The 21,913-nt window shown below is 42.5% G+C and overlaps 1 protein-coding gene across 1 annotated transcript in view; it reads right to left on the bottom strand.

Moving 5' to 3' along the window:
* The window catches only part of LOC140481673 (stromelysin-1-like), a 37,215-nt gene that overhangs the window by 4,277 nt on the left and 11,025 nt on the right, over window positions 1–21,913 (bottom strand). The window contains exons 3-9 of the mRNA XM_072578227.1: window positions 19,335–19,483; window positions 14,867–14,992; window positions 13,486–13,641; window positions 8,428–8,545; window positions 2,973–3,106; window positions 295–451; window positions 96–193 (exon numbers count right to left, since the gene is read on the bottom strand). Coding sequence (XP_072434328.1) covers window positions 96–193; window positions 295–451; window positions 2,973–3,106; window positions 8,428–8,545; window positions 13,486–13,641; window positions 14,867–14,992; window positions 19,335–19,483 — 938 coding nt within the window. The remainder of the gene's footprint in view (window positions 1–95; window positions 194–294; window positions 452–2,972; window positions 3,107–8,427; window positions 8,546–13,485; window positions 13,642–14,866; window positions 14,993–19,334; window positions 19,484–21,913) is intronic.

Here is a 21,913-nt window from a genome sequence, read left to right as displayed (position 1 = left end):
CAATTGTGTTGCCCTACTTGCCCTTTCTAAAAAGTTCCAGGCATGCCCTGATGATTCTGCATTATTTTACTTTGCTCCATCATATGCACACTTACGATTATATAAAAAGGCTGCATTCACAGTAGAAATTTGAGGAAAGACATCATTTATTAATCCTGGCCTTCCTCTTATTTGGTTCATGATGGAATCATACCTAGAGAGAAAAGCATATGATACAATAAGTTATGAACTCCATGGCAAATGTAGAACAAACCATCAGATCAAAAATAAACAAACATTTACAGATACACTTACCTCCAGAATTGATTTCCCACAAAAAATACTATCCACCTCCGTCCAACTTGCATAGCAGCATCTATTTTGCTAACACTACTTGGAAAACCAAACGTAGAGATGGGCTTTGGGAACCCTGAATTCAGAACAGTCCCAGTGAACTGCCAGTATTGATCTCCTGCAAAGTGAATAGTATTTGTTTTTCTAAAATAAAACTCAAAAAAAAAGTTTGGACAAACCTATTACTCAATCAAAAATGAACATTCAATGTGACATATTCAAGCACCTGAATTAATTTTGTTTTAGCACTGGCACACAAATATAAGTTGTGTTAGCAATATTTAGGACAACCAATATAATGACCTATTAGGAGATTAATGTCTTGAGACAAAATATCTGCATGCTGGAATCCAAAATAGACAGGCAGGAGGCTGGAAGAACACAGCAAGCCAGGTAGCATCAGGAGGGGGAGAAGTTGACGTTTTGAGTGTAACCCTTATTCAGGACTGTCTCAGCTAGAACCAGAAAATAAAGCATCAGGATAATCTGTTCCATCTTTGGCTTCAGACTATTTTTAAAGAAATGATCATTTGTCATTGTTATCTGCAGCTTTTGCATTTCGATGTATATGTCAGCAAATGGTCAATCCATGGACCAAAATTTCTAGGAAGATGATGAATCAAATTAGTATTGATTCATACAAGTACAATTAGAGAGATTCCTTTAAGAAAATGACAACTTGGAATGCCTTGATTATATGGACTGTGTTAGTTTAGCATTTCAAGGAGGGAGAAGGTGACTGTGAACGAATGTACAATGAAATTGATTCACAAGTGCCTATGATACCAGCCCACTGAGAGCCAAAGTTGCAAAAATGTTAGTCAGACAATGCCATGCACTTCCACATGTAAACAGATCAAAACAGGTCTCAACTTTGAATTCCTGGTGCGATTCTGAATGGTGCAGGGAATATTTTATTGTACACGTTTGGCTCTGAAGGCACCACAAATCAGCGGGCAGATGCTCCATAACCACACCAGCTATCAATCCTTGACCCAGTTCCTGAGGTATGACCATGATCAGAAGCTCTGCTCAGTGAATGTTAGCTATCCTGACAGCAGCTGCGTCATTTCTATTCTGTAACAGTCAGACACATGCACCATGATTAGGCCACAATGCAAAGGAAGATGAAGAAGAGGCTATCTCCTCTATACGTATTTAATTCAAGAATTTACTTAAATTGAATACTTGACTGCGTGAGGACACTGCACTAAAATATGACTGAAGTGGCAACCAGCAACATCATAGGGCAGACCATTAGACTCCCATAATGGTTCGATTGTCAGGACTACTTGGTGAAACCCTTCAATACTCATTGTTGGCAACTTGGAGATGGCTTGCTACATTCTCGAATTGAAGTAACACTTAGCCATCAGGCTTTCACAGACAAGGCAGGAGCAGCAGAAAGAGGAGGAGCAAGAGGGGAGTTATCTGGCCATCCTCCAGATGAAGCAGGTAAGAAGATTTTGGTTCTGTTAATTACCTTTGCTTTATAAATCCCCACCTTTCAATCTACCCTTTATGGAACACTACAACATCTTTTGGCAAACCAGATGGGCTGTGGCACTTAGAGCCAGAGATGTACAGCACAGAAACAGACTCTTCAGTCCAACTCACTCATGTCAACGAGATATCTTAACCTGATCTAGTCCCATTTGCCAGTACTTTTCATATCCCTCCAAACCCTATTCATATACCCATCCAGATGCATTTTAATTGTTGTAATTGTACCAGCCTCCACCACTTCCTCTGTCAGCTCATTCCATACACGCACCACCCTCTGAGTGAAAACATTGCCCCTTAGGTCTCTTTTATATCTTTCCCCTCTCACCCTAAACCTATGCTCCTCTAGTTCTGGGTTCTCCCACCCCAAGGAAAAGACTTTGTCTATTTATCCGATCCATGGCCCTCATAATTTTGTAAACCTCTATAAGGTCACCCCTCAGCCTCCAATGCTCCAGGGAAAACAGCCCCAGCCTGTTCAGTCTCTCCCTGTAGCTCAAATCCTCCAACCCTGGCAACATCCTTGTAAATCTTTTCTGAATCCTTTCAATAGGAAAGAGACCAGAATTGCATGCAATATTCCAAAACTGGGCTAACCAATGTCCTGTACAGCCACAACAATACCTCCCAACTCCTATACTCAATGCTTGACCAGTAAAACAAAGCATACCAAACGCCTTCTTCACTATCCAATAAATGAAAAACAAAAGAAAAGGTCTGTTTCATGCTATGACTCTTAAGTTACAATTCAAATTATACTTGAATTGGACAGTGAAAGTGGAAGTCTAACTATACACTGCTCGAAGCTTTGACCCATGCGGTGAACTTGATTTCAAAAGAAATACTACAGAACAAATTAAATTAACCACGGATCTTGTATGCGCATTATGTCCCAAGCACATTTTCCCCTCTGGAGAAGTATTGGAAGGTTCAGCAGGTCAGTTGTTAATCTGCTGACCTATATGGTCTGTCCATGGCAAACAAAACCTGGAGCTTCTCATACAGGAGAGTTTCTAGCTCAAAGGCAGGAATGCTACCGATGAGTCACAAGATTTCCTTTTGCATCAGAATCAATACACTATTATTACTTACATGGAAATAGGTTTGGGACTAAAAGTAGGTAGGAAATGTGTAACCTGTAAAGAAGAGAATATTGTTTCTCCTTCGGCGACTCCTGCGGTACTCAACAGCAGCATCAATATTTGATGTGATACTTGGCCAAGTGTTGTTCACTGGAATTATTGTTGAAGACCTTGCAGTCCGATAGAACCTGTACAACAATGAACAAAATTGTATCAGTGGTCATCCTGACTGGATGAGATAATTTTCAACAAATCTGTTGAGAGCTGGAACAATTGGCCATTGGTACAAAATCAGAAATTCCCTCAATGGACTTTCATCCATAATTACAGGGAAGAAATTTGTTGTACTTACCATATAAAGCAAATTTAAGGAAGTTTTAGGAGTTTTCATGGTGTTGTCTTTTTTTTTCAGCATAATTTGCTTAGAGTTGACCAAACAAGTGTAAAACAGCAAGAGATTTTGCATGTAAATTTTATCCAAAGCAAATTTTAATGGTAATTTTAATGAGTTTTAAAACATCAAGCTGGTTTATGTTTCACCCATAAATTAGATTTTGCCACTCAATAGAATTGGCCACAAAGGTGAGTTATTGCTAATTGCCCTGTGGGACTGTTGGACTCAAAGAGGCTCTGAAGAATAAACTTGCTTTTCATGCAAGGACAACAATGAATAAGAAATTTAGAAACAGAGAAAATAGCAAGACTAGCCTTTTGGTTCTTCACGCCTGCTCCTTCATTCAGTATGATCATGGATAATCATCCAACTCAGTACTCTGTTCTGCTTTCATCCCATATCCTTTGATCCCTATTGCCTTAGTTTTTTCTTGAAAACATTCACAATTTTGGCCTCAACTTTTTTGGCAGAGAGTTCCAGGGGCTCTGGGTGAAGACATTTCACTTCATCACAGTCCTAAATGACCTATCCTTTATCTTTATACTGAGACCCTGGGTTCTGCACACCTCAGTCATCAGGAACACCCTTCCTGCATTTATCCTGTCTTGTCCTGTTAGCATTTTAGAAGTTTCTATGAGATGGTGAAGATGAGGTGTTGGGCGCTGGAGAATTGAAGGTTTTGGAGGGTGGGTTGAATTATTTCACCCTCTAACAACCCCTCCTCCGACCTCTGGCAAATTCCATCCACCGCTTCTTCCTCGCCCATTGGCCCAACCAGTCCCCATCTACTGACACACTCATCCGTTTGGCAGAACTGGTCCTCACCTTCAACAATTTCTTCTTTGGTTCCTCCTACTTCCTATACACCAAAGGAGTGGCTTTGGGCACCAGCATGGGCCTGAGCTATGCCTGCCTCTTCATAGGATTCATCCACAACTATACTGGCACCATCCCTCACCTCATTCTCTGCTATATTGATGACTGCATTGGTGTTGCCTTGTGCTTCCGCCAGGAGCTTGAGCAGTTCATCAACTTCACCAACACCTTCCATCGAACCGTCAAATGCACCTGGACCATTTCTGACACCTCCCTCCCCTCCCTGGACCATCTCCATCTCCAGAAATGAACTTACCACTAACATCCATTTCAAACCCAACAACTCCCACAACTACCTCCTCTTGCCCACTGTCCAGCAAAAATGTTATTCCATACTCTCAATTCCTCTGCCTCCACTGCAACTGCTCTCAGGATGAGGCATTCTACCTCACCAAATATCCTCCTACCTTAGGGACTGTAGTTTCTCCTCCTCGGTAATTAAGGATGCCCTCAACTGCATCTCTTCTATCTCCTGCGCATATGTCCTCAAAACCCCTCCCCACTACACCGAGTCTCCTTAGTCCTCATGTACCACCCCACCAACCTCTGATCCATCACATCATCCTCTGACATTTCTGCCACCTTCAATCAGACCCACCACCAGAAAAATATTTCCTTCCCTACCTTGTCCGCTTTCAGCAAGGACTGTTCACTCTGTGACTCCCACGCCAACTCTACATTCCCCACCAACTCTACATTCCTCACCAACTCTACATTCCTCACCAACTCTACATTCCTCACCAACTCTACGCTCCCCACCAACTCTACATTCCTCACCAACTCTACATTCCCCACCAACTCTACATTCCTCACCAACTCTACATTCCTCACCAACTCTACATTCCTCACCAACTCTACATTCCCCACCAACTCTACATTCCCCACCAACTCTACATTCCCCACCAACTCTACATTCCCCACCAACTCTACATTCCTCACCAACTCTACATTCCCCACCAACTCTACATTCCCCACCAACTCTACATTCCTCACCAACTCTACATTCCCCACCAACTCTACATTCCCCACCAACTCTACATTCCTCACCAACTCTACATTCCTCACCAACTCTACATTCCCCACCAACTCTACATTCCCCACCAACTCTACATTCCTCACCAACTCTACATTCCTCACCAACTCTACATTCCCCACCAACTCTACATTCCCCACCAACTCTACATTCCCCACCAACTCTACATTCCCCACCAACTCTACATTCCTCACCAACTCTACATTCCCCACCAACTCTACGCTCCTCACCAACTCTACATTCCTCACCAACTCTACATTCCTCACCAACTCTATGCTCCCCACCAACTCTACATTCCCCACCAACTCTACATTCCCCACCAATTTCTCCATCACAGCCGGTGCCTTTCCCTACAACTGCAAGAAGTGCAACACCTGACCTCTCACCTCTGTGCAAGGCTCCAGACAATTCTTCTAGATCTGACAGAGATTCACCTGCACTTCATCCAACCTGATCTAGTGTATCTGTTGCTCCTGATATGGTCTCCTCTATATTGGGGCGACCAAACGCAGCCTTGGAGACTGGTTCGCAGAGCATCTGAGCACTGCATACATCAACCAACCCAACCTTCCAGTTGCCATCCAATTTAATTCCCCCTCCCACTCCCTTGGCAACATGCCTATCCCTGGCCTCCATCACTATCAGAGTGAAGCCAAACACAAACTGGAGAAAATAACACCTGATATTTCATCTGAGGAGCTTACAGCCCGATGGCCTCAATATTGACTTCACCAGCCTCAAACTCCCTCCACCCCCAGCCTTATCCCACATCCAGCTCCCCTCCTTACCCCCCCATTCGCCTCCCTGACCTGACCTAACCTGTCCATCTTCCCACTCACAAATGCATGACTGCCTGCCACTGACCAATCACAATAACCCACTACCTGCATCCCCCTATCACCATCCCACCTACCCTTCCCCCAGCCCCACCCCACTCTCTCTATTTACTTCTGGGCTCCCTCTTCCTCCTCAGGCCTGATGAAGGGTTTCCTTTGTTGATTTTCCTGCTGCTTGGATGCTGTCTGACCTACTGTGCTTTTCCAGCTTCACATCTATTGAGTACTGGGACCTCAACTGATTACAATTCATTTAAATGACTTGGGCAAAGAGGTGGTATGGTTGTGGATGACATAAAGATAGGTAAGAAAGTAAATTTTGAAGAAAACATAAGGAAATTACAAAAAGATACAGAGCGGTTACACATGTGGGCAAAGATCCGGAAAATGGAGTACATTGTGGGAAAATGTGAAATTGTCTAGTTCAGCAGGAAGAATAAAAAGGAAACATTTCCAAATGGTGAGAAATTGCAAAGTCGAGAGAATGGTGCTGGAAAAGTACAGCGGGTCAGACAGCATCTGATGAGAAGGAAAATCAGGAATTCCTGATGAAGGGCTTATGCCCAAAACATTGATCCTCCTGCTCCTCGGATGCTGCCTGACCTGCTGTGCTTTTCCAGCCCCACACTCTCGACTCTGATCACCAGCATCTGCAGTCCTCACTTTCTTCCAGTACTATTACATGAATCTCAAAAGGATAATGTACAGGTATAGCAAGTAGTCGGGAAAAATAATAGAATGTTATCACTTATTGTGAAGGGAATTGAATACAAAAGTAAAGAGGTCATGCTTCAGTTATGCAGGATACTGTTGAATATTTTAAAAGCAGAGTTGAATAGTTTCTTCTTAAACAAGGGAGCAAAAGGCTATCAGAGGTAGGTGGTAATGTAGATTATCATCTGATCAGTCAGAATCACATGGAGTGGTGGAGCAGATAAGGGACTAAATGACCTACTGTTGCTCCTTATACACATGTTGCAAATTCTTTTATAATGAATTTATGATGCTGTATATAGAAATCTCACCCCATCAATGATTTTGATTAGATTCCCTACAGTGTGGAAACAGTCCCTTCAGCCCAACAAGTCCACACCAACCCAGCTCCCTCTTGACTAATGCACCTAACATTACGGGTAATTTAGCATGGCCAATTCACCTGACCTGCATATCTTTGGACTGTGGGAGGAAACCGGAGCACCCAGAGGAAACCCACGCAGACATGGGGAGATGTGCAAACTCCACATAGACATGTCACCCGAGGCTGGAATCGAACCTGGGACCCTAGTGCTGTGAAGCAGCAGTGCTAACCACTGAGACACTGTGCCACCCACAACATCAACTGTTAAATGTTATTTTAAATGATAGGCAAGTAAACAAATGACAAGTAACTGGCACCAAACGAAACCAAAACCGAATAATATCTGTTCTAGGAGAAAAAAAATGTCAGAATCAATAAATACAATAATCCAGTAGATGCCAACTTTATTGCGAATAAAAACATGATTAAATTCTCAATGACCTAATTCAAAGAAAGCTCGATCACAGAAAAGACAGGGAAAAAAATTAGGAAATGACAGCCTGAGCAAAATATTGAAATTACTGAAAATACACAAATCTGAAATGATTAAAAAAAAACATTCCCGGTTTTCACTCTTCATTAGTTTTAAATAATTCTGGCAACTACTGGATTATTGTATTTATTGATTCTGACAACTTTTTTTTTCCTAGAACAGATATTGTTCGGTTTTGGTTTCATTTGGTGCCAGTTACTTGTCATTGTTTACTTGCCTATCATTTAAAATGGAGGTCAGACATGTTAATAACATTTAACAGTAGAAATTTGGTCCAAAGACTGAAAAGAGAAAGGTAGCAATCCTGGAATCATATCATGTAATTCTCATCAGATTATGGCTCTGATTCCATCCATTGTCTGGTTCTTTACAAGAATGACCAACTCTGATCCTAACCCTGAGCCTAACCCTGACCCTAACTCTGACCTTAACCCTATTTATATGGCCAATAAATAGCAAAATAAACCATGCTATTTATTGTTATACTTTGGAAATTGTAGTTGTTCCACCTGCACTGTTTTAAGGTTTTTGGAGCAGTGAGTCGCCCATGTATCAAGTCTTGAAGGAACCACTAGTGGCAGGAAATACATGAATTAAAAGGAGAAAATACTGAAAATAATCACTTGATGTCAGTTTCTTCCTGGTGGAAAGAAAAAGCAGTTTGGGCCTGTAAATAGCTCAAACATTGTTCATGAGAAGGCAGTTATTGTTCTTAGTCTTGCCATTAATGTCAGCTCATTGATTCTTGTTACCTTTGCTCTATACAGTTTAAATACTGAGAGGCTAACAGGAAGTTTACCCATTCTTGAAGAAAAGAAAATTGCCATTGAATCTGACAGCAGCATCCATGAACACATCTGGATCACAGGGTAACGGTCCTTGTGTTGGATTTGTGCCTGGTGGTGTAACTGGGCGTCCTGAATTTAACAAAAAATATAGATAGTAAGATGAAAATAGGGACCAAGTAACACTCTGTGAATGAGTTCACATGCAGAATGATAGGTGGACTGATGGTTTAACAGGCTTTACATTTAATGTGTCAGGTGCTTTCACCAGCATTCTTGGGAATATCTGATCTCATTGGCATGACAGATCCACAGAAGTGGTGGCATTGTCATTTGGAATGAGGGAGTAACTCTGGGAGACCTTAACATTGACCGTGAATCCAATGAATTGGTGCAGGAAACGGTTCTTCAGACCAATGAGCCTGCTCTACCGGTCAGTAATTACATAGCTGATCTGATGTTTTAATTCCATTTTCCTGCCCATCTCCCAAAACCCTTAGCTCTCCTCTAAATCAAAGGTTTGTCTAACCCAGCCTTCAATATATTAAATGGCTTTGATTTCTGCTGCTCTCTTCAGAAAAGACTGTCAAAACTTAATGCAACTCTGAAAAAGAAATTCTTCCTCATTTATGTCATAAAAGAGGAAGTCCTTATTTTTAAACTGTTCCCCATTTCAAGATTCCACCACAATGGAAACTCCTAGCATTTACCCTGTGAAACCCTCTCAGAAGACATGTTTCAGAAAGATCACTTCTTATTCAGAAGCTGCAACTGGGCTAAATCTCATCAACCTTTACTCATAAGACAAGCTCTTCCTCCAGCCAAATGAACCTTCTCCGAGTTATGTTTAACAGGAGGGGAGGTGTAGTAGCCAATATCACTGGGCTGATAATCCAAAACAACAGAATCATCAGTACAAATTCCATGAAGGCAGATGGTGAAATTTGATTTCAATAAATTTCAATAAAAGATGTATTTTTCACAAATATAAAACTGATTTAATAACAATCATGTACAAACTGCCAATTATTGTTATAAACATATATATCTGGTACAATAATCCTCGATAGGGAAAGAAATCTACCATCCTTAGCAAGTCTGGCCTACATATGACTTCAGACTCACATCAATGCAATTGACTCTTAACTGCCCTGTGAAGTAGGCCAGAGAGCCATTCAGTTCAAGATTAATTTGGATGGGCAACAAATTGCTGAGCAACTAAAGAAATTGAGGATTTCGTTAAGAAAAAGAAAGAAGCATATGTCAGGTATAGACAGGATAGATCGAGTGAATCCTTAGAAGAGTACAAAGGCAGTAGGAGTATATTTAAGAGGTAAATAAGGAAGGCAAAAAGGGGACATGAGATAGCTTTGGCAAATAGAATTAAGGAGAATCCAAAGGGTTTTTACAAATACTTTAAGGACAAAAGGGTAACTAGGGAGAGAATAGGGCACCTTAAAGATCAGCAAGGCGGCCTTTGTGTGGAGCTGCAGAAAAGGGGGGAGATACTAAACAAGTATTTTGCATCAGTATTTACTGTGGAAAAGGATATGGAATATATAGACTATAGGGAAATAGATGGTGACACCTTGCAAAATGTCCACATTACAAAGGAGGAATGCTGGATGTCATGAAACACATAAAGGTGGATAAATCCCCATGACCTGATCAGGTGTACCCTAGAACTCTGTGGGAAGCTAGAGATGTGATTGCTGGGCCTCTTGCTGAGATATTTGAATCATCGATAGTCACAGGTCAGGTGGCGGAAGACTGGAGGTTGGCAAACGTGGTGCCACTGTTTAAGAATGGTGGTAAGGACAAGCCAGGGAACTACAGTCCAGTGAGCCTGATGTCTTAGGTCAAATTGTGGTGGGCAAGTTGTTGGAGGGAATCCTGAGGGACAGGATGTACATGTATTTGGAAAGGCAAGGACTGATTAGGGATAGTCAACATGGCTTTGTGCATGGGAAATCATGTCTCACAAACTTGATTGAGTTTTTTGAAGAAGTAACAAAGAGGATTGTTGAGGGCAGAATGGTAGATGTGATCTATATGGACTTCACTAAGGCGTTCAACAAGGTTCCCCATGGGAGACTGATTAGCAAGGTTAGATCTCATGGTATACTGGGAGAACTAGTCATTTCAATACAGAACTGGCTCAAAGGTAGAAGACAGAGGGTGGTGGTGGAGGGTTGTTTTTCAGACTGGAGGCCTGTGGCCAGTGGAGTGCCACAAGGATTGGTGCTGGGTCCTCTACTTTGTTTCATTTACGTAAATAATTTGGATGCGAGCAGAAGAGGTATAGTTAGTAAGTTTGCAGATGACACCAAAATTGGAGGTGTAGTGGATAGTGAAGAGGGTTACATCAGATCATAACAAGATCTTGACCAGATGGGCAAATGGGCTGAGAAGTGGCGGATGGAGTTTAATTCAGATAAATGCGAGGTGTTGCATTTTGGGAAAACAAATCTTAGCAGGACTTATACACTTAATGGTAAGGTCCTGTGGAGTGTTGCTGAACAAAGAGACCTTGGAGTGCAGGATCATAACTCCTTGAAAGTGGAGTCGCAGGTAGATAGGATAGTGAAGAAGGCGTTTGGTATGCTTTCCTTTATTGGTCAGAGTATTGAGTACAGGAGTTGGGAGGTCATATTGTGGCTGTACAGGACATTGGTTCGGCCACTGTTGGAATATTGCGTGCAATTCTGGTCTCCTTCCTATTGGAAAGATGTGAAACTTGAAAGGGTTCAGAAAAAAATTTACAAGGATGTTGCAAGGATTTGAGCTATAGGGAGAGGCTGAACAGGCTGGGGGCTGTTTTCCCTGGAGCGTCAAAGGCTGAGGCGTGACCTCATAGATGTTTACAAAATTATGAGGGGCATGGATAGGATAAGTAGGAAAAGTCCTTTCCATGGGGTTGGGGAGTCCAGAACTAGAGGGCATAGGTTTAGGGTGAGAGGGGAAAATATAAAAGAGACCTAAGGGGCAACTTTTTCACACAGAGGGTGGTGTGTGTATGGAATGAGCTGCCAGAGGAAGTGGTGGAGGTTGGTACAATTGCAACATTTAAGAGGCATTTGGATGGGTATATGAATAGGAAGGGTTTGGAGGGATATGGGCCAAGTGCTGGCAGGTGGGACTAGATTGGGTTGGGATATCTGGTCGGCATGGACAGGTTGGACCGAAGGGTCTGTTTCCATGCTGTACATCTCTATGACTATATGACTCAATGCCCTTATCCCATGTAAGAATAAAGAAAAATGAAAATGATCCCTCTTTAAGTAAAGAAACCAAGACTATACATTGTACAGGTTAAACATCACACAACACCAGGTTATAGTCCAGGTTGTGTGACTTTTAACTTTGCCCACCCCAGTCCAACATCAGCTCCTCCCCATCACTCTACCAGGTGCTGTCTTAACAATTCTGCTGCAGAATTGTATGAAGGTTTTTATATGTTTGGACTGCCCCTTGAAATGGAACCCAGCATTCGGTTCACCTGCTTTGCAGATGTTTGCTTTATCTGCAGGCTAACGTTTTTGATTCATGCAACAGGACAACAAAATTTCTCTGTGTCACTACGTGCTGCTCTCTGCCTGCGTTCAAATAATACTCTGCTTTTCTATTCTTCCAGTCAGAAGATTAATCTTACATTTTTCCATGTTCAATTCCAATTTTTTGCTTACTCACTTAACCCATCTTTAAATCATTTCCATCTCTATCTCTTTATCCTCACTTGCTTTCCTACATATACACTGTATTTGTATCATAAATAAATTTGGCTCCAATACAGTCTGTCCCTTCAGCCATGATATTGATATAGCTTATAAATAGTTGAACCCCACCAGTGGACACTTCAGCTGCCCACTGATCACAGTTTGGCAACCTGAAAACGGTGAAGATAACTCTATTTCTGCTCAGTTAGCCACTACCCAACCATGTTGAACTATCACCCCATACCATGAGCTCTTATCTTGTGCAATAACCATTTAAGTATTTCCTCATCAAATGCCTGTTGGAAATCAAACACACTACATCTATTGGTTACTTCGATGATGCATTTTAAAGGATTCTACTACATTTCAAGTATGATTCCCTTTTTTACAAAAGGATGTTGACTCTGTCTGATTGCCTTATGGGTTTTTTTTATGTCCTGTTATCACCTCATTAATAAAGGATTTTGGTATTTTTGCGATAACAGATTTTAGACTAACGAGTCTATTTTTTCCCGTTTTCTTTTTATCAGACCAAAATGGGGAAGGAAACAGCCTTATGATTGCTACTGACTTTTCTCTCCCCCAGTTAATTAATCAGTATTTCTTAAATGCAGCAGGTCAGGCAGCATCCAAGGAGCAGGAGAATTCTTCCTGAAGCTTATGCCTGAAACGTCGATTCTCCTTCTCCTTGGATACTGCCTGACCTGCTGCGCTTTTCCAGCAACATATTTTTCAGCTCTGATCTCCAGCATCTGCAGTCCTCACTTTCTCCCAATATTTCTTAAAGTCAAATATCATTTTGGTAAAACCATTGAAGTTAACCAAAGCACAGGATGCACTCTGGATAAGGAAGTTCAATGTCTATCAAGAAAAATAATTCAGCAGCACCATGATTGACTGAATCCTGAAGAACATTTCTACCAGATGAAACAGAATAGCAGGTATTGATAGTCCAGTATGAAGGAAAAACATTGAGAATCCCTGCTTTCGTGGCCTTATACTATTGCCTTCTGTGTCTTCAGCTGCTTAGGCTTTAAGCCAAGGAATTCTCTGTGAAAGCTAATCTGTGTGTTTATCTTTCTTTTCTGATTTTAGACAACACTTAAAGCCTAACCCTTTGTTCATTTGCCTTGATATTTCCTTAACTGATTAGGTTAAAATTTTGATTCGCTTACTTAATCTGCCTCTTTGTACATGGTATCCTGAGGTAGGTTTTGAAACCAGAATATCTAACCCATATGGAGAATTCTACCACACACCTCCAGATGCTAAAGCTAAATTCAGTTTGATTATTCCCTTGTGAAGCTTTTTAAATTTAAGTACACCCTAAATAAATAGAAGTTAATGCTGTATTACCGTATAAAAACTGGATTCCTTTAATATCATCAGGCATAAGCATAAATGGATCCCTAAAAGAGTAGGTGGCAAACATCACAGCGTTTTTATCATTCGAATGACCAAGTCCCAGAGAATGTCCAACTTCATGCGTGACAACTATCTCCAAGTTGATTCCTAGAAAAACAACATTAAAACATTGCATTCAAAGCTGATTATATTAACATTTATCAGAAATAAGTTATTTCATTATTTGTAAGAAAGATATCAGTTCATTTGAATTTCTGTTAGATAAGCACACAGTGAAGATGAGACAAACTCCTGCCTTTCCAATTGGTCACAGATTTATATTGTTTCAAAGTGGTCAATTCAAAAACCACCATATTTTAGCCAAGTACCAATTTTATCAAGTTTCTGGAAAGGTTTATTCCTGAAGCTTGGTGGGATTTCTCTTTGTATTATTCTGAACTTGCCTCATGAGCTACTACCATAGCCCTCATTGTGGTCCCACTGCTGGTCTGATTGTACCATCTTCCCACGGAACTTGCCGCTCACTGGAATTCATGAACGGACCAGAAAGTGAAAATAAGAAGGAACTAGTGTTTGCGTTGTGTACAGGTAGTTTGAGGTTCTGCGAGGTGGGGTGGTGGACAGCAATAAATTTCCTCTTCCCTGAGGATTAGTGGAAGACACCATGTTAGCAGATCCTGTCAGCCTGGACTGAGAATGCCAATCCATTAAGTATGATCTCTACTGTCTGGAGCAATGCTCAGCAATGAAGGAAGAAGGTCAATGACTTTCTCTGCATCTCCAGGATAAGTGCCACCATTCTCTCTCTGCCACCTCACACCCATTCCATCTCTGCTACTGCAACTATCTATTGTCAAGAAAAAAAACTAACAAGGCATCTCAGTAATCTAATGGAGTCAGGTGACCCGTGACCTTTCGGGTTGTAACAGTGTATGGATAAAAACTCCAACGTGGAGTCGGACCTGGCAGTCTGTACACTGCAGAACTGGTACAGGCAGTATTCATGCAGACCTGTTTAGATTTCCAAAGTATTTTGTGTCAAAATTATCCAAGCTTAAAGACTTTATGTTAAACAGCTTGGACCCCCTGTTTGACAATCTAAATATTTTGATCACGAATATGAAAAGAATTCACAGCACAGTTTCCAAGTTATGCAATCTTTGCATGTCAGGACCATTATTGCCAAAGAATAAATCAAAGTTAGGTAGCAATACCTCACTCTTTACTGCATTTATCATTTGATCTCATTCTTCAAAACCTTGCCTATACCAGTACCAACAAACAGCTTCCCTGCTACCTCAGGCTTTATTGTTTGACATCAGCAAGGACTCAAGTTATTTAACTTATTTAGTTAATTTTGAGAACTGTTTACCATCATTTCCTGTTGTCCAAATCTCATCGTCATCAAAATGAGCATCACCTCCAAGGGATGGTCCAGGAGCAAAGGCGTGAGCCAGAACCCCACCTGATCCATCAAAAGGAACTCCATCTCCATGATCTAGCAAAACATATTGAACAGACATATTAATTAATAATCTATAATAAGGAATGAAACATCATAAGTGTTTGTTTGCAAAATGCTGGAAATAGCACAGTTAAACAATCGGCTGCGGTAAATAATAATATTAGGCATGCACTGATAATTAGACCGAAGAACTATTTAATTCATTAGCCTTTGTTCCAAGGACAGATTTTTAAAAATCCTTCAATCATGGGGTGTAGATATCATTTGCAATGCCAGCATTAGCTAATGGTGAATCAGCACCTTGAGTACAATTGAAAGGCTTGCTCAGCCATTTCAGATGGCAGTTAAGAACAGCTCGAGATTTCTGGAGTCATATATAGGTTAGGCATAGGTAAGGCTGGTATATGTGCTTTACCAAAGCTTAAAAATCACACCGTGGGCGGCACGGTGGCACAGTGGTTAGCACTGCTGCCTCGCAGCGCCGGAGACCCGGGTTCAATTCCCGCCTCAGGCGACTGACTGTGTGGAGTTTGCACGTTCTCCCCGTGTCTGCGTGGGTTTCCTCCGGGTGCTCCGGTTTCCTCCCACACTCCAAAGATGTGCAGGCCAGGTGAATTGGCCATGCTAAATTGCCCATAGTGTTAGGTAAGGGGTAAATGTAGATGTAGGGGTATGGGTGGGTTACGCTTCGGCGGGGCGGTGTGGACTTCTTGGGCCGAAGGGCCTGTTTCCACACTGTAAGTAATCTAATCTAAAAAAAAACACCAGGTTATAGTCCAACAGGTTTAATTGGAAGCACACTAGCTTTCGGAGCGATGCTCCTTCATCAGGTGATAGTGGAGGGCTCGATCGTAACACAGAATTTATAGCAAAAATTTACAGTGTGATGTAACTGAAATTATACATTGAAAAATTGATTGTCTATTAAGCCTTTCATCTGTTAGAATACAGTGATAGTTTCACTTCTTTCATGTGCCAATCACAAAACCTTTTTTTTTAAAAGTTGCATTCTCGGGTTAGCTGTTAACAATGGTGATAGCTAGACAATATGTTGAAGGTTCTGGATTAGTGGTGCTGGAAGAGCACAGCAGTTCAGGCAGCATTCGAGGAGCAGTAAAATCGACGTTTCGGACAAAAGCCCTTCATCAGGAATAAAGGCAGAGAGCCTGAAGCATGGAGAGATAAGCTAGAGGAGGATGGGGGTGGGGAGAAAGTAGCATAGAGTACAATGGGTGAGTGGGGGAGGAGATGAAGGTGATAGGTCAGAGAGGAGAGGGTGGAGTGGATAGGTGGAAAAGGAGATAGGCAGGTCGGACAAGTCATGGGGACAGTGCTGAGCTGGAGGTTTGGAACTGGGGTGAGGTGGAGGAAGGGGAAATGAGGAAACTGTTGAAGTCCACATTGATGCCCTGGGGTTGAAGTGTTCCGAGGCAGAAGATGAGGCGTTCTTCCTCCAGGCGTCTGGTGGTGAGGGAGCGGCGGTGAAGGAGGCCCAGGACCTCCATGTCCTCGGCAGAGTGGGAGGGGGAGTTCAAATGTTGGGCCATGGGGCGGTTTGGTTGATTGGTGCGGGTGTCCCGGAGATGTTCCCTAAAGCGCTCTGCTAGGAGGCGTCCAGTCTCCCCAATGTAGAGGAGACCACATCGGGAGCAACGGATACAATAAATGATATTGGTGGATGTGCAGGTAAAACTTTGATGGATGTGGAAGGCTCCTTTAGGGCCTTGGATGGAGGTGAGGGAGGAGGTGTGGGCGCAGGTTTTGCAATTCCTGCAGTGGCAGGGGAAGGTACCAGGATGGGAGGGTGGGTTGTAGGGGGGTGTGGACCTGACCAGGTAGTCACGGAGGGAACGGTCTTTGCGGAAGGCGGAAAGGGGTGGGGAGGGAAATATATCCCTGGTGGTGGGGTCTGTTTGGAGGTGGCAGAAATGTCAGTGGATAATTTGGTTTATGGGAAGGTTGGTAGGGTGGAAGGTGAGCACCAGAGGCGTTCTGTCCTTGTTACGGTTGGAGGAGTGGGGTCTGAGGGCGGAGGTGCGGGATGTGGACGATATGCATTGGAGGGCATCTTTAACCATGTGGGAAGTGAAATTGCAGTCTCTAAAGAAGGAGGCCATCTGGTGTGTTCTGTGGTGGAACTGGTCCGCCTGGGAGCAGATACGGCGGAGGCGGAGGAATTGGGAATATGGGATGACATTTTTGCAGGAGGTAGGGTGGGAAGAGGTGTAATCCAGGTAGCTGTAGGAGTTGGTGGGTTTGTAAAAAATGTCGGTATCACGTTGGTCGTCATTAATGGAGATGGAGAGGTCTAGGAAGGGGAGGGAGGTGTCAGAGATAGTCCAGGTAAATTTAAGGTCAGGGTGGAATGTGTGGGTGAAGTTGATGAATTGCTCAATCTCCTCAAGGGAGCACGAAGTGGCGCCAATGCAGTCATCAATGTAGCGGAGGAAGAGGTGGGGAGTGGTGCCGGTATAATTACGGAAGATCGATTGTTCTATGTAGCCAACAAAGAGACAGGCATAGCTGGGGCCCATACATGTGCCCATGGCTACCCCTTTGGTCTGGAGTAAGTGGGAGAATTCGAAGGAGAAATTGCTAAGGGTGAGCACCAGTTCGGCCAAACGAATGAGAGTGTTGGTGGAAGGGTACTATTGGGGACATCGGGAGAGGAAAAAACGGAGGGCTTGGAGGCCCTGGTCATGGCGGATGGAGGTGTAGAGGGATTGGATATCCATGGTGAAGATGAGGCGTTGGGGGCCCCCCGTGTTCCCTGTCTATGACATGATGTTTAGATTGATTCTAATCTAAAAAGTGAGATAACGGAGTTTTACATGAATGTATGCAGTTTTTGAGCAAAGTACAATGTATCCCTGAAAGTACAAATTCACCCCACAAAATATATGTGTGCATGCAGGTCTTTGTCTGTCTGTGTGTGTGTGTCTGTCTGGGGTGGGAGTTGTGAGTGTGAGAAAGTGTGTGTGTGTAGTGAGTGCAGAGTGTCTTAAGTCTGTGAGGGGGTGCATGTGGGAGTGTGTGTGTCTGTAAGGGTGTGTGGGGGTGTCTGTGTACACGTCTGTGTATATGTGTGTCCGTGTGTATGTGTGTATAGGAGTGCCTGTGTGTGTGTGTGAGTGTGTGTGTGTGTGTGTGTGTAGGAGTATCTGTGTGTGTGTAGTCTGCCATTATATATTACCTCAGGTTAGCCACTAACAGTCCCCATTAACATCTATTCACTCTCCCTGCCAGATCATTATTGACTCCTCTACCGTCCAATGTTTTTCTCTGTCTTTGGGCTGTATCCCCACCTATTGTTTACTTCTTATCCATACCACCCCCCCCCCTCCTCACCTTGTCTTCTGCATATAATCCTAGCTACCATCAGTTCTGAGGAAGGGTCTCTGGAACTGAAACATTAATTCTGATTGCTTTTCACAGATGCTGCCAGATCTGCTAAGCTTTTCCAGCAACTTCTGTTTGAGTGTGTGTGTGTGTGTGTGTGATCGTGGAGTTTGAATACAATAAACAAAAGAAAAACTGGAATTACGTGTCTAATGATGACCATGAAAGCATTGTGTCAATTGAGAAAAAAACCATCTGGGTCACTAATTGTCCTTTAGGGAAGGAAACTGCCATCCTTATCTGGTCTGGCCTACATGTAACTCCAGACACACAGTGATGGGATCAGATTCTGGCCTCACCTTTATCCTGAAAAGTGAATTTAAAAAGTGTGGGGACTGCCTAGGCCTCAGGAAGGAGCCTGGAAAAATAAATCCTGAGGGTTTGGAGCACAGAGCTGAGTGCAGGATAAAGTGGGTGGGATTACAAGTTGGAATGGAATGACATCTTGAGAGGTGCCCCTGTTGAATACATGCTGTCTCTTCTATCCTGCCTTCTTTTCACATAGAACGAGATAAGATGCTGCCAACTGCCACTCACCTGCTTAAATAGCCATAGTTTGTATTGGACAGCATATTATTCAGGTCAGTAAACTTGTCAACAAGTCTATTTGTCCATTTAGTTATTTATTTTCATCTGATGATGCCAGCCCGATTGGTATATTATGATGGGGTCATCTTGGGGTTGGACAGGGTGATGGTCTTGCCACCCAATTATTTTACACTGCCTCCATCCCAACATTGATAACATGACTGGATTGAGCAGTAAAATCCAGTTGCATGGATTTGGATCATTGTCCAGGCTTCCAAATTCTGAATCCAAAAATTATAATCAACATGCTACTATGTTAAATGCAACTGAAAAATCACAACTGTGTTATTTGCTTACAAATGCACACTAACATCCAAATATTTGCAGAATTTTATGTTCTTATTTCAGGTTTCCAGTTTTGATTATTAACTTTATCATTTGAACATACCTCTCCTACCAAAGATAATTTCAATATCTGCCGTCGTAGTATCTGACTTTTGAAACGATAGCGGAGTAACATCACTCCAATGTTTGAAACCTCGTCTCAAAACTTCATCCACGGTGGCCTCTGACAAGTCTCTTGTATATTGCTGTACCCTGTGTTAAACACAAAATCAAATATATTGCAATTGTTTACAAATTTTGAAATGAAGGTGCTGTTTGTATATTTCTGAGATCAATGTCTGGTCTTCTGAAAACACCTCATGTAACCTGCTCCAGTCACTCCTGCTGTGACACACACTCGCATTAGAACATTAGCCGGGCTAAAGGGGAAGACACTGTATAAAAGCCACCGAGTAAGAATGCAAAAGAATTCTGAACTAGTTCCTGATTCAGAGAGTAAGTTGCCAACAATGCAACATGGTACTACCATTACAGGCCAACAAGATGATCCATCTGTGACCGGTGGTGTTTATTGCTTTGATAACTGCAATTGTATTTTCCTTTTAGAAGTGATAGTACCACTTTGTTTTGACCACTTTTTAAAAAGAGTTGTGTTGATAGTTGGCATCATAACATACTAGTGCACCTCCTCATCCCCCAGTTAGTTAGCACTGCTGCCTCACAACGCCAGAGACCCAGGTTCAATTCCTACCTCAGGCAACTGTCTGTGTGGAGTTTGCACATTCTCCCCGTGTCTGCGTGGGTTTCCTCCGGGTGCTCCGGTTTCCTCCCACAGCCGAAAAATATGCAGATTAGGTGAATTGGCCATGCTAAATTGTCTGTGGTGTTAGGTGTAGGGGAATGGGTCTGGGTGGGTTGCGCTTCGGCGGGTCAGTGTGGACTTGTTGGGCCGAAGGGCCTGTTTCCACACTGTAAGTAATCTAAACAGTTATGTGCAAATTGATGCACAGTGTAGTTACAGATAACTTTCTGATTGAATGTAGTTAATGGTATGGAGAGTTTATTGCCATTTAATAGGAGACCTGAAAATTTTGCATTTAACTCATTAAGTATCATCAACATGTCCATTACTCTGCCTTGTGGTAGCATTGGCCACAAATGCAGTCCTCTAATTCCTTCAATCATTAGTGGTTGACCCTAATGACTCATTCCTCGAGGGATCAATCCATACATGTGATCTGGAGGCTCAACAAAAGCACTTTAGAAATTCATTTCCAATGTGTGCCAATCAGCATGCCATATTTTGAGGCATCTATAAATGAAACTACACTGCACTTACTTATTGTTAGATAACTGTCTGATTAAGCTGATGAACGTGACGCAGACCAGTGCCTCCTGCAGCAAACTATCAGAGCCTAGTCTCTAAACTCAGGCAGAACTTACTAGGTGTTTGGAAGTCCAGTGATTTTACTATTTATGAACTCAATGTCGTCTGTTCAGAAATCTTCCATTATAGGTTGTATTATTGACTTCAATTAATCTGATCATTTATTAGTGGGTGGTATGGTGGCTCAGTGGTTAGCACTGCTACCTCGTAGGACCAGGCCGCTAGGTTCGATCCTGGCCTTGGACAACTGTCTGTGTGGAGATTGCACATTCTCTGGTTTCCTCCCACAATCCAAAGATGTGCAGGTCAGGTGAATTGGCCGTGCTAAATTGCTTATAGTGTTAGGTGCAATAATCAGAGGTTGGTGTGGACTGAAAGGCCTGTTTCCACACTGTATGGAATCTAATCTTATGGTCAAATTTAAGGAAATTATAGTCATAAAATTCCAACTGATTTCACTGATGATTCTTTCCCTGACCAAGTAGAGACTTAATGCAGGCATACACTCATCCTAATAATTTTGGAATATTCCTATCCTAGGAACAGGTCAGGATCATTGATTGCATTGACACTGGGAGATGTCTGCCATCTTTCACCATCTTATAAATTCAGCTGTGGAAAGGAAAACCTATAGTTAACCTTCACTATCCCCCACCAATTAATGGCTTAAATAACAATTAACAACCACTTAAATTAACAGTCACGTGATCCTCTCTGGGCTGAATTTTCTTTACATCAGACTGAAGGAGAAAGAGCTGACCTACTTGACTGGGCATGCTGGCAGTTTCGATTGGGGTAAAATCCCTAAATTAGTATTAAAACACCAAGGGATCCTCTTGCTTTCATGGATGGCCTCTGAGAGTTGGCTAGCTGCACTTGATAGCGACACTTCTACTACCCCTCTACCTGTGAACTCCAACTCTAGAAAATCCCAAACAATACTTACCTTCTTCAGTGGTCGTCCTCCACCTGGGCTTCCAGGTGGCAGTGTCCAAGGAGCACTGCTGCTGAGTTCTGGAATTTCTGGCCTCTGATTAACCTACTTACTTCAGACAGTTAGGATGTCCAAGTCTGATTGTGTAACTCCAGTAAAAATGCTGCCAGATATTTATCAGCAGCCGAACTGATTTGGCACACATTCTGAGCAAGAAAGGCTGCTGGTCAGGTTCATGTGGCACAATGGTAGTGTCCCTACCTCTGAGCCGTGATCCCTGGGTTCAAGTCTGATCTGCTTCAGAGGATTGTAATTACCAACTGTATTGATTAGAAAAATATCTAGGCTGTGTGTTTCCCTC

The sequence above is a fragment of the Chiloscyllium punctatum genome, chromosome 9 (assembly GCF_047496795.1).
Source record: "Chiloscyllium punctatum isolate Juve2018m chromosome 9, sChiPun1.3, whole genome shotgun sequence".
Classification (NCBI taxonomy): domain Eukaryota; kingdom Metazoa; phylum Chordata; class Chondrichthyes; order Orectolobiformes; family Hemiscylliidae; genus Chiloscyllium; species Chiloscyllium punctatum.
The sequence above is the reverse complement of the archived record's forward strand: the minus strand, read 5'-3'. Positions and strand labels throughout refer to the sequence as shown.